This window comes from Podarcis gaigeae (assembly GCF_964106915.1).
Source record: "Podarcis gaigeae genome assembly, chromosome: 5".
Taxonomy (NCBI): Eukaryota; Metazoa; Chordata; class Lepidosauria; order Squamata; family Lacertidae; genus Podarcis; species Podarcis gaigeae.
In genome coordinates, this window is record NC_139681.1 from 96,206,177 (window position 1) to 96,219,149 (window position 12,973).

General features: G+C 49.3%; 1 protein-coding gene across 2 annotated transcripts in view; it reads right to left on the reverse strand.

Annotated features, from left to right (window-relative positions):
• PRSS56 (serine protease 56) overlaps nucleotides 1-6,976 on the reverse strand; it is a 30,060-nt gene extending 23,084 nt beyond the window's left edge. For both annotated transcript variants that reach the window (XM_083739410.1, XM_083739411.1), the window contains exons 1-3: nucleotides 6,024-6,976; nucleotides 1,342-1,503; nucleotides 149-349 (exon numbers count right to left, since the gene is read on the reverse strand). In XM_083739410.1, the coding sequence (XP_083595536.1) occupies nucleotides 149-349; nucleotides 1,342-1,503; nucleotides 6,024-6,117 (457 nt within the window). In that variant the 5' untranslated portion in view covers nucleotides 6,118-6,976. The remainder of the gene's footprint in view (nucleotides 1-148; nucleotides 350-1,341; nucleotides 1,504-6,023) is intronic.
• Between the last annotated feature and the right edge of the window lie 5,997 nt (nucleotides 6,977-12,973).

Here is a 12,973-nt window from a genome sequence, read left to right on the forward strand (position 1 = left end):
GGGAGGTGGCACTGGGTGGTGGTCCCTGATCCACCATCACCAGCCACAGTGAAGCCTCTATCACACAGCGCTAGGTGCAGAGCAAGGCCAGAGAAGCGTAAGAAGCACCCCCCTCCCCGCCTTGGCCTCCCACTGGCATGTCACTCACGGCATTCCTGCAGGCGGAGCTGGCAATGGCTGACCATGAGGCGTATGCAGCTCTCGGGGGACATTTCGTGGCCTGAGCAGAGGCGTCGGTATGGAGCACACGCTTTGCTGAGGGCCCAGTTCTGGGCAGGCTGCTCTGGGATGGCCTGGGCTTGCAGCACGGCTTCACAGCTGGGCAGGGAGCCCAGGGGCAACTCCGAGGCTGCGGAGAGAGGAAGACCTAGAAGCCCACTCCCAGGTCACCCCAAGGTCCTTTGGATGCTCTGAGCGAACCAAAATCTCCTCTCCCACCCCACGCGTCTTATTGGATGTCGAACAGAACCAACCAATGATCAAAAGGTGGCTTGGGGGCTTGCTTTTCCATTTGAAATATCTGCCGCTTCTCTATTTGTTTGTTTGTTTGTTTGTTTGTTTGTTTGTTTGTTTGTTTGTTTGTTTGTTTGTTTGTTTGTTGCATTCATGCATTCACCTTATTCTTCCAAGGGTATCAAAGTGGCATGTAAATGGTCCTCTTCCTCTGCATTTCACCCTCACAATAACCCTGTGAGGTAGTTTAGGCTGGGAGATGGTGACTGACTCCAAGATCTGTGAGCTTCATGGCTGTGTGGGTTCCCTGCTCCTGAAAAGCAAGTGTGGGAATTTGAACCCGGGTCTCCCAGGTCATATTCCAATGCTTGCTTTTCAGGAGCAGGGAACCTTTTTCCACATGAGGGCCCCATTCCCACTCTGGGCAGCCTAAGGAGAGGGCATGGCTTAGGGAGCATTCCAAGGGCCAGATACAGAGTCCTGGAGAGTCACATTGGCCCCCGAGGCCTTAGTTTCCCTATCCCTCCGTTGCTTCCTCCCCTTTCTGGTGCTCATGCCCCTGCACAGCTTTTGGAAACAACAAGGCTCTCTGGATGGTCAGGATGCGCTGAGAGATCTCAGGCTGATTTTCAGTAGATGGGGCTAAGGCCTGCCTAGCCCAGCAGCCAAGTTAGGTGGCTGAAATTAAGGAAGCTGGCCAAGGCAGGAACAGACTTTTGTGCAACAGGCTCAGTGCATGCTCAGAGGCACCCTGGTTTTCCTCCTGCTATTCTGCCTATAATTCTTTTGCACCCGGCTCTGTGGTTCATAGATGTTGGGGTTCTAGTAAAAGTCACGTGGGGACCCAGCAATGCTCCCCCAAGAGGCTGGAACAGGGGAAACACTTACGGACACATTCCCTGGTCCGATTGCCACAGTTCCCAAAGAGGCAGAGCACGCACTCCTCACATTCCTGCAGGCGTCGCGCATGCTCCAACAGCGCCCCTTCCAGGGACAGCAGGGCACTCTTCATGGCAGCTTCCAGCACCAGCGTCCCACGGTTGGACAGAGCTGCAAAGGGGCAAGACATAGAGAGGCTATTAATGAATGTTAGAACGATGTCGGATAGAAATTAAGTGATTTCCAGCTGTAATGTTTTAAGAGAATAGAAGCAGGTTAAAACTTATTGATAAGGATTTGCTGAACTAACAATCTGAATTGGAATACAAAAAAGGGAGGTATGAGGAGGTCTGGGAAATAAGTTAATGGAAAATAAGTTATTGAAACTTTGTGTTTTTAATTATTTTTATTTTTGCATTTTTGTTATTTTTTCTTTTTTCTTTTTATTGTATTAATATTGAAAACTTTAATAAATATCTTTTTCTTAAAAAGACATAGAGAGGCTAATGTTAAGCAGGGGAAAGGGGGTGTTTTTTGGCGAGGGGGAGGGATCAGCAGTGGAAGCGGGTGCTTACTCCTTCCCCTGCCAGCCGCTTCTCCCCTGCAAATGCCCACCACAGCCATTTCAGGGACTGGGAGGCAACCCCTGCAAAGAAAAAACATCTTACGGAGTGCATTTATAGAAGAGAAGGAGTAAGTGTGGGAAGGATGAAGTTCCCCTACTCCAGCCCGCTCATCACCCACTGCAAATGCACCCTCTCGCTCACAGGAACCGGCAGGCTCTTGTTTAGGGAACGCAACCTTTTTTGTGGCAAGGTTGCCAACTTCTCTGCCAGGGTTTGCAGCTGTGTCTTTACAAGCAGCTTGATGAGCAGGGATGAGTGACAGAGATGAGTAGGGGGCACTTGGCGGGGAGTGGAGGAGACCCACACTTTTACCACCTGCGAACATCAAGCTGCAGCTTAAAGGCACGGCCACAGAGTCGGTGGGGAAACCGGCAGCCCTACTTTGCGGAACTGGTAAGATTGGAATTCAAAAAAGTACTCAGAGTCTTTTCAGATCGTGGAGGGTCCAAACGGGAAAAAAGAACGTGCAGGTGTTATGAACCGGCACAAGTAAAGAGAAACAGGTTGGGGCCTGCTGTCTCTGCCTCCACAACTTCTGAAAAAGCTGGTGTTAGTACAATAGTCCACAAAGTAGTCTCTATCTGTGCAATTGAGGTCTCTGTTTTACTAACCTGTGCACATGCAAGCTATTTCAGAAGCTGCAAAGCAGGGGAGCAAATCAGGCACAATCCCACTCCCCACTCTACACAGGCTCATGTGTGTAGTCCTTTTGTCACCATTAAAAACACTCTGGCTGTTATCATTGAGAACATAAGAAGAACCTTGCTGGGACAGGCCGATGGCCCACCTAGGCCAGCATCCTGTTCTCAAAGTGGCCAGCCAGATGCCTGTGGGAATCCCTCGAGCAGGATTAGAGCGCAAGAGCAACTCTCCCCTCCTGAGGTTTCCAGCAACTGGGATTCAGAAGCATTGCTGCCTCCGATTGTGGAGGCAGATCACAGCTCTGTGAATTTGTCTAATCCTCTTCTGAAGCCATATATGTTGGTGGCCATCACTGCCTCTTGTGGGAGTGAGTTCCATAGTTTAACTATGTGCTAAACTGTAAATATTTTAATTATTTAATGGGATTTATATACCGCTTAATCATCCCTAAGTGGTTTATATAAAATATCAAAAGTTTTGTTAAAAAAAAATACTGGGTGTTCAAAATAAGTTATTTAGAATTTATCAAAACGTAAGCAAAATCAGAAATATATGTATGCATAATCAAATGAAATTATGTGTCTGGGAAGGCTTCCCTAAACACTAAAAACACTACCATGAAGGTCCCTGCCTAATATCAATGGGCAGGGAGTTCCACTGTGAAGGACCGATTCCTTGCAAGTGCAAAACAAACATTGATGTGGCACTGGCAAAAGTATATATGGATGTTGCATAGGAATAAGAATAGTCAACGGTTTAAAAAAACAGAGCAAACTGGCCCTGGCAATACCTTGGAGCGAAAACGACAGGCGTTGGGAAAGTGGCAGTTAGGGCAGTCAGTTGTTGGATGGGCATACCAATGGCTCCAGCCAACTTCTCCATTTGGCCTGGCTGCATTCAATTTTTCTTATTCCCCCCCACCCCCAAGTTGGCTTGATCTCTGTTACAAAGGCGAAGGATTTCCCAGAAGTGTTTGGCTGAGGGCATCTGGTATCAAATAATCCCAGCGCCCTCTGCCAAACTGTGTCTGCATTCACTTTGCAATGACGATTGGAGAGCCGAGAGCAGGGTGCATGCCAGCATACATACATGGAACAGATAAAGATGGAGAAAGTCAAACTAGAACTAAAGGCACCAGGTGGCTGGGCCATAGCTCGGGGGGGGGGGTGAGCACCTGTTCTCCATGCAGAACGTCCCAGGTTCAATCCCTAGCAGCTGGGGGGGGGGGAGTCTTGTATGAAACCAGGGAGAGCCGCTGCCAGTCAGTGCAAGAAATACTGAGCTAAATGGGTCATTGGTCTGACTCAGTAGAAGGCAGCTTCCCATGCTCTAGAAGTGTGTAGGCACATGGATCTTCCATGCATAGAAGAGGACTGAAAACATGGAGAAAGACGGAGACATAGGAAGATGCCATATAAAGTCAGGACATTAGTCCAGCTCTGTACTGACTGGCAGCAGGTGTTCCGGGCAGACGTCTCTCTCCCTGCCCAACTGGAGATGCCAGGGATTGAGCAATGCCCTGCTGCTGATCTTTCTCCAACGGGAGAGAGGCCATGAGTGCAGACAGGATAGGAGCACATGAAGCTGCCTCATTCGGAGTCAAACCAATGGTTCACCTAGCACAACATTGTCCCCACTGACTGACTGCAACTCTTCAGGACTTCGGGCAAGGGCATTCCCCAGAATCGTACAGTTGGAAGGGACCCCGAGGGTCATCTAGTCCAACCCCCTGCAATGCAGGAATCTCAGCCAAAGCATCCCTGAGAGTTGGCCATCCAGCCTCTGCTTCGAAACACCCAATACAGGAGAATCCACCACTTTCCAAGAGAGTCTGTCCCAATGAAAAGTCCCCCCACCCCCACCCCACCCCCGATGTTTAGTCAAAATCTCCTTTCTTATAACTTGAAGCCATGGGTTCGAGTCCTACCTTGTCGAGCAGGAGAAAACAAGCTTGCTCCCTCCTCCATGTGAAACCCCTTAAGATATTTGAATATTGCTGTCATATCTCCTCTCAGTCTCCTCTTTCCCAGGTTTCCTGACGATGCTGGGACTGAACCCTTCTGCATGCAAACAAGGCTACAGTATGCCAGAAGTGTCCGTTCTCCTTTCGCTCCCTGCTTTTACTAGCCTGGTATCAAGCCAGAGAGCTAGTGGCTTAAAGACCCAGTGTTGGGGCAGAGTCCCAGGTTCAAATCCCCCCTCGGTCTGCCAGGGACTCCCTAAGGCAGCCTTCGGCAACCCATTATGCATTCAAGCCCAGCCTTCCTCTCCCCATTTGCGAACATGGGGTGGGTGGGAGAGAAATACTGCTAGTCTGCTTTACAAGACTGTCATCCAGATTATGGAAACAGCCAACGTGAAGCACTCTATAGCAGTCTATGAAATACGGCCACAGCTCAGTGGTAGATCCACCTGTTTGGCATGCAGAAGGTCCCGGGTTAAAAGAACCCGGAAGAGGTTGTTACCGGCCTTATTGCATCTCTGTATCGAGAATGAACAGTACCTGTTGATTTTTTACCTGCAGTAAAAGGTAAAGGTAAAGGGACCCCTGACTGTTAGGTCCAGTCGTGACTGACTCTGGGGTTGCGGCGCTCATCTTGCTTTATTGGCCAAGGGAGCCGGTGTACAGCTTCCGGGTCATGTGGCTGGCATAACTAAGAACCAGAGCAGCACAAGGAAACACCATTTACCTTCCCCCCGGAGTGGTACCTATTTATCTACTTGCACTTTGACATGCTTTTGCACTGCTAGGTTGGCAGGAGCAGGGACCGAACAACGGGAGCTCACCCTGTCGCAGGGATTCGAACCGCCAACCTTCTGATCAGCAAGTCCTAGGTTCTGTGGTTTAACCCACAGCGCCACCCGTGTCCCTTTTACCTGCAGTACCTCTATTAAAAAACCCCCAGAGAAGTCATAGGGGATGTGGGGTAACAACAGTGTCCAGTTCAACAGCGAAGCAGCTGCTCCGCATGCAGAAGGCCCCAGGTTCAAATCTCTGAAACAACCAGTTAAAAGAGGCTGGAGTTGGAAAACGGGCTGTGCCTGAGCCCTATGGTGTCTACAGGAACAAGGGAAGCAATCTGCCCTGCACTGAATCACATCACTGGCCCACCTGGCTCTGTGTTGCTTCCACTGACCGGCAACAACTCTCCAGGGTTTTTAGATGGGGGGGGAGGACACCCCAAAACCTATTTGGGGACTACAGCAGCCAAAGCTGCTACCCTGAAACCTCTGCTCCTCAAACCTCTGCCTTGCTAACCACTGCGCGACACTGCCTGCCCAAGCAGGGCGTGTAATAAAAACCAGGTGCTCATTGAGCCATTGAAATAAAGCTACATATTGACATGGCTATATCGATATTTAGAAATAAAAAAGGATGACTAAATCCAGGTCGTCCCTCTCCCAGGCGGACGCTGCTCTTACCTCGCAAGGCGCCGGGGGGCATCGGGCAGAGCTCCTTGCCCAGGGGGGCGGCCAGGGCCCGATCCACCAGCAGCAGCAGCACCAGGGGACCCATCGCCTCCGGGGTGGCGTGGGGTGCGAAGGCGGGAAGAGAAGAAGGAGAGGGAGAAGGAGCCTCCCTTTCCCCTCGGGGCGAGCGGAGCGGCTGCCGCCGAGGCCGCCCTTGCGCGCCTATATGCGGTGCCCTCGGGGGTGGGGGGACCCGCACAGACGACGCTCATGTTTTTTTTGTGGGGGGGGGGAGCACACCGAAAGAATAAATGATAATAAATAAATAAACGCGAGAGAATTCATTCATTAGGGCCGGCAGCGGTGCCAGGCGAGGGTCCTGCCATTGGGGCGGTGAGAAGGGGAGGCGCACGAGGGCCAGCGCGGCGGCTTCATTAGGGGAGCCCGGCCGGGCCCTGGTTCAGCCCCGCTGCGCGCCGCCGAGGAGGAGGAGGAGGCGGCCGCGCTGAATAGGCCCTTTGTGAGCCCGGGCGGGGGCCGGCGGCCATCAAAAGGCTCCCCGCTTAATGATCAGAGGCGGCCCGCCTCGCTTGATCATGCTCGCGCTTTTGTCCTCGGCCGCCGAGCGCCGTGGCCTCGGCTGAGGGGAGAGGAGAGGCCGGGCCGGGCCTCCCCTCGCTCGCTCCCCTCAGCAAAGGCGAGGCCTGGGAGATAAACGAAGCAAGGCCTTGTTCCCTCACACGAACACACGCGCGTGTCAAGGGCCTAGCGTGAACCTGCCCACAGATACACGCGCAGGCCTCCCTGAGCGGGCCGTGGCGCTTTCGCCGCCGCCGTTACGCGACGACGGGCGGCCGCCTCAAAGGCAAGGCCCGGGGCTGAGGCGCGAAGGCCGCTGGTGTGGTTCTGTGTTAGGGCACGTGCCTCTATTTATTTATTGCGCTTATGTGCCGCCTTTAGCTTCAAAGGAGAGTCTTTTCGCCCGTTTCTCCCTCCTCACACGACAACCCTGTGAGGTCGGTTCGACAAAGAGGCGTGACTGGGCCAATGGCAGTACTGTAGTGTATACACAAAGCCTCAAATGTGGTGACAGTAATAATAATGCAACAAAACAACAACACCATAAACTGGCTTATAAGTATAAAACCAAATTTACTAGAATAATAGCTAGAATAGAGATAAGACTTGTAACCATTCAAGCAACAAACATACTAAGGTGCCATGTGCAAAACAAAGCCTGGAGATACTGTAAACATGGAGTGGATAAATGTACAACTGTATCTTAACAAGTTACATGTGCAGTAAACGTTATACAGACTGGATAAATGAACCGTTCAACAAGCATCTAGATCAAGGGAAGTAATGGTGCCACTGTATTCTGCTCTGGTCAGACCTCACCTGGAGTACTGTGTCCAGTTCTGGGCACCACAGTTCGAGAAGGACACTGACAAACTGGAACGTGTCCAGAGGAGGGCAACCAAAATGGTCAAAGGCCTGGAAACGATGCCTTATGAGGAACGGCTAAGGGAGCTGGGCATGTTTAGCCTGGAGAAGAGGAGGTTAAGGGGTGATATGATAGCCATGTTCAAATATATAAAAGGATGTCACACAGAGGAGGGAGAAAGGTTGTTTTCTGCTGCTCCAGAGAAGCGGACACGGAGCAATGGATCCAAACTACAAGAAAGAAGATTCCACCTAAACATTAGGAAGAACTTCCTGACAGTAAGAGCTGTTTGACAGTGGAATTTGCTGCCAAGGAGTGTGGTGGAGTCTCCTTCCTTGGAGGTCTTTAAGCAGAGGCTTGACAACCATATGTCAGGAGTGCTCTGATGGTGTTTCCTGCTTGGCAGGGGGTTGGACCCGATGGCCCTTGTGGTCTCTTCCAACTCTATGATTCTATGAATTACACGTACAGATGAAAGTTTCAAAACAATTCCTGCAACTTGCATAGAAATGCACCTGATCTTGTTGCAGTGGGACCAAGTGACCCACGTGTGGCTACTTAGTCTGCTGCCGAGGTGCTCACTGTGGATGTCAAGGCCCCTATACTGTAGGTCTCCTTTAAACCAAATTCAGGCCTTCAAACAGAGGCCTGTTCTCCAGCAGCCCTTCAAGTAGGGGGCTGGTTCTCTTGGAAGCCGGAGACTCAAATGACAATTAGGAAACCCGACTGGGAAACCAAGGGCTTCTCTTCCACCAGGGCTCTAAAGAGTGCAATAGGTTGTGCAGAGCACGCCAGACTCCCCCCAACCTGGTGCCCCTAAATGCTTGTCAGGAGTGCTCTGATGGTGTTTCCTGCTTGGCAGGGGGTTGGACTCGATGGCCCTTGGGGTCTCTTCCAACTCTATGATTCTATGATTCTATTCTAGTGTAAGTCCAATCACGGGACAGCAACTCCATGCCGCCACAATGGCAAGGGTAGCACACTGGAGAATATGAAAAAGTTTTTCAAAGCTGTTTTTCAAAGATTGAACTGGATGAGATGTTATTCAATGGGTCTTGAGTTGGAAACACAAAGCCGTATGCATGGACCGGTTCTCCAGATATATTACAGGTTTCACTACACACTTCATCAGTCCGAAAAGCCAGTCATACAAAACGGTTTGCTCAGGATAAAGAAAGTATTCACAGGCACAGCCAAAGGCAGGACTTGGGTCCTCTTGCTCGACATGGCGCCCTGAGAGAGAGAGAGAGAGAGCGCCGACCTTGGGCGATCCTGAATGGATATCCTCACTTACGGATCTTCTCCAAAAAAGAAGAATTCGGGAACTGTAATTTCCCCCTCTCAGAGTTATCGTTTGTAGAACCCTCAACAAACTACGGTTCCTGGGATGCTTCTGGAGAAGCCATGCGCTTCAAATGTGCATTGGGTATTCTCTAAGTTTGTAGTGTGGATCTGCTCTCGGAATAAAGCAACATGGCTTGATCTGGAGGGCCGTTTCAAAGATTTTGGTACGCACACTCGGAGCTCAAAATGAGGCAATGAGTCCCACTTTTCACGGGATTGCTGCCACCATTACGTGTTAGGGCGGAGAGCTCAGAGTCAGGCCCAAGTTGAGGAGAGAGGGAGTGTGAACGGTGCTTGGGCCAAACTTGTTTGCGGCTTTGTATCTTGGTGTATTGTTCATACTATACATTCAAAGCATATTTAATGCACACTTGCACAGATTTCACCCCCGCAAAAAAAAGAATCCTGGGAATTGTAGTTTCCCCCTCACAGGAGGTACCATTTCTAGCACCCTTAACATCAACTACAGTTCCCCAGGGTCTCTGGGAGAAGTTACGTGCTTTGAATGCACATTGAATATACTTTTAAGTGTACAGTGTGAACCTGCCCTTAGAATAAAGCCACATGGCGTGTCGTTTCATATATTTCATATATTTTTATACATGCACATGGTGCTCAGAATGAAGCATTGTGCTCCCCATTCCCATTTCTTTTCAGGATCTAAATCAACCTGCTTGCCCTCCAGGTGTTTCGGACTACAACTCCCGTCCGTTCTGTCTGGTGCAGATGGGAATTGCAGTCAAAAACATCTGGAGGGTACCAGATTGGCAAAGGCTGAGCTAAATCAAGCACTTCTTTTGGTTTTAGGATCCTGGTCTAATTTGAAGTGAAATCACCCTGCTTTCGAATCCTCCTTGTAAACATCTCTCAGCATCTTTCAGGGAATTTTGTTGCTTTGAAGCGTGCAGTTGGAAACAAAATGTGCATTGGAAAACAATTTTGTTCAGTTGGAAAGATGATAATGCACAGTTGGAAGAATGGGAGGCAGGGAAAAACAAAACATGTTAGGCTTTTGTGTTTATTAAGCGCTTAAATCTCAGGCGGCGTCAGGGACAGTATACATGTAAATTTTATTAGGATAGAATGTGCTCCATTTCCATATGTAAACTGCCAAAACCTTTTTTAAGCACCTTCTTTTGGGTCAGAACCTCCTCTACTTCCCCTTCCCCTTTGGGCAGGTAATGTGCATCCTTGGTCCAGGTTCGATCTCCAGTGGCAACTCCAGGTCAGGTTGAGAGAGATCCTAGCCTGAAATCCTGGAGAACCTCAGCCAGTCCGTGTAGACAGTCCTGAGCTAGGTGGACCAAAGATCTGCCTCTGTATTCTATATTCTGTAATAGATAAGAGCTGCTCACTTGAAACCACCGCTGATACAGGGTGTGAACAAAGAGCAAAGCACACCTTGTGTCCCTTTGACCTTTTTTAGAGTGGGGTGTCCAATACGAAATTTGTGCAGCTGAAAGGCTAAGTGAACATTTTGGACATGTATGTGCGTTGCACAGCTGTTGCTGACAATCTGCATCTTCCCCACGTTTCTCTTGCAGCATCTAGTAAAAGAAACGAGCATTGGGATGCCATAGGCTTCAGCATTTCCTTATCCTTCCTCTGTTGTATTGACCAGTGTATGCAGGACAAGGGGAAATACCAGTTGTGGTGAGGTTACAAGATTGCTCATTTCTTTTATTAGGCATTAGCAAGATGACACATGAGGTTAAGACGTCAAAAAGCAACGGTCATGAGTTCCAGGTAAGTCACCTTTGTATCTCCACTGAACTCAGTGAGATTAATAGGTTGGTTCTAAGTGACGCCATCATCTCCAGTAATTCCAGCTAAGGTTCCAGCACAAAGCAAAGTAGCTGCTGTGTTGTGGGATATCTTCAGGAGAAGAAAAGGCTGAGGAGTAAGCTCTATACAAATCCGGAGTAGAGTCCCTAAGACAGTGAAATGGCGCCTTGTATACTCCTCCTTCTAGCAACTCCTGCAGCCGAGCTAGTGCCAAATGCCTTGCTCTGCTTTCCTTTGGACCACATCAGCGAAGCCGAGAGGGGTTTTTTGTTATCTGGGCAGCCCAGGACATTCATACACACTGCCCAGGGTTGTGCCCAGAGAGGTCACCTTAGCACTGCTAACACGACAAAAACAACATGGGGAGGCAGCAGTTACGAGTTACTGGTCACTGCAGCCACAACAGGCGCTCTGATTCCCCACAGGTTTGATTTTACCTCCGGAGGCATACTCCATTGTCTCTCGAGACAGACGGATGCTAGCAAGGTATCAGGAAAAAAAATAACACATTAGCTCAGTGGTAGGGCATTCCACATAAACTCTTCAGCATCCCTGAGTTGAACTATGAGTGACTCCCTGCCTGAAACCCTGGAGAGCTGCTGCCAGCCATTGTAGGCAATACATTTGCAGCCCAAACATTGATGAACAGCAAAATCTTCATAATCCATCAAATGCCTGGGAAAGAGGTGGTTTTTTACACGGTGCCAAAAACAGTGTTAATGATAGAGCTAGACAGGCCTTATTGTGGACAGCTTTTCACAGATACAGAGCCACAGCTGAAAAGGCAACCTCCTCAAAGCTCTTGCTTCGATAGTTCTCCACTGCAGGTTGTTGTTGTTTTATTAAATTTATATACTGCCCTTCATCTGAAGATCACAGGGCTGATCACAACACAAGAGTGAAAACACAAAATACAAAACAAAAGTTTTGAAGTGCTAGCACCGTTTTGAAGTGCTTTACACCGATACACTCACCCAAGAAAAATAACAGAATCTGGATTTGTTTTCCCTTTCATATCGTTTAGTTACATAAAGGTATAAGGAATGCTGAGGGGGGAAATATTAACATCAACATGTCTGCAGTCAGAAAACCCTTGCAGCAAAAGGTTGCTTCCTGAAACTGAGAATAGTATCTTAAAAGCAAAGAGATTTATTGTGGTATAAACATATGCATCTGACAACGCGGACTTGAGTCCATGCAAGTTTATGTCATTTAAGAAATTCCTTAGTCTTTAAGGTACCACCAGAAGACTCCTGGTTATTTTTGCTACAAGAAAAATAATGTGGACAGAGGTGGTCTTTCCCAAAAGCTCCTGTGCCAGTGGGGAGGGACTTTAGGTCTGGAGACTGAATGCAGCCTTCTGAGCCGCTCCACCTGGCCCTTGGACCTCTCCCCAGGCCACACCCTTTCCCCAAGCCATGCCTCTCATTGGCCCTGCTCAACGAGTAATTGAACCTGGATAATACCTGCGTGATGTAGATGTCTATACAGTGGTACCTCAGGTTAAGAACATTCTGGTCCGTTCTTAACCTGAAACTGTTCTTAACCTGAGGTACCACTTTAGCTAATGGGGCCTCCCGCTGCTGCTGTACCGCCATCGTGTGATATCTGTTCTCATCCTGAAGCAAAGTTCTCAACCCAAGGTACTATTTCTGGGTTAGTGGAGTCTGTAACCTGAAGCGTCTGTAACCTGAGGTACCACTGTAGAAGGGTGGGGAACCTCAGGCCCAGGGCCCTAATCTGGCCTATCAGACATCCTCATTTAGTCCACCAGGCTGTTTCAGGCAAGACACACCCACCTCCTGACATCATATACTATGTCAGGTGCTAGGCAAAAAAAGGCAGGGGTGCCTGGAAATTCCCATTCCCACATTGTTCCACTAGTGCCTGACGAACAGCTAGCTGCTGGGCACTTGGGAACCGCTGCACAAAGCGCCTTGTAAGCCCTGTGCACAGGACTGCCCAAGTCCCTTGCCCTGCATTTGCCAAGCCCCCGGCAGCCGGCTGTTTAGGAAGTGCAGTTCAAAGGACTTTGACAGGTGGCTGTCAAGCGTGGCCCATGGAGAAGGGACAGATAAGGAGCTGGCTTGCTAGACAAAAAGGGTTCTCTGCCCCTCCTGGAATGCAGCTTACTGGACAAGCAGTGCTCCACCCATTTTTGGTGCTACCCACGCACCCACCCTACGAAAATTGCTTGTGAAAGAATGCTGCCCTTGAAATGCCAAGGGAATTGGTGCACCTACATTTTGTTGGCCCTGAAGCTTTAGCTGTTATGGGGGCTCCTTTGCAACCAGCAATGAGTTCCGGCTAACCACTGTTATCTTCTTCAATGGGGTTATTCCATGACAGATCACATTTAATAATAACAACTATTACTACTACTACTACA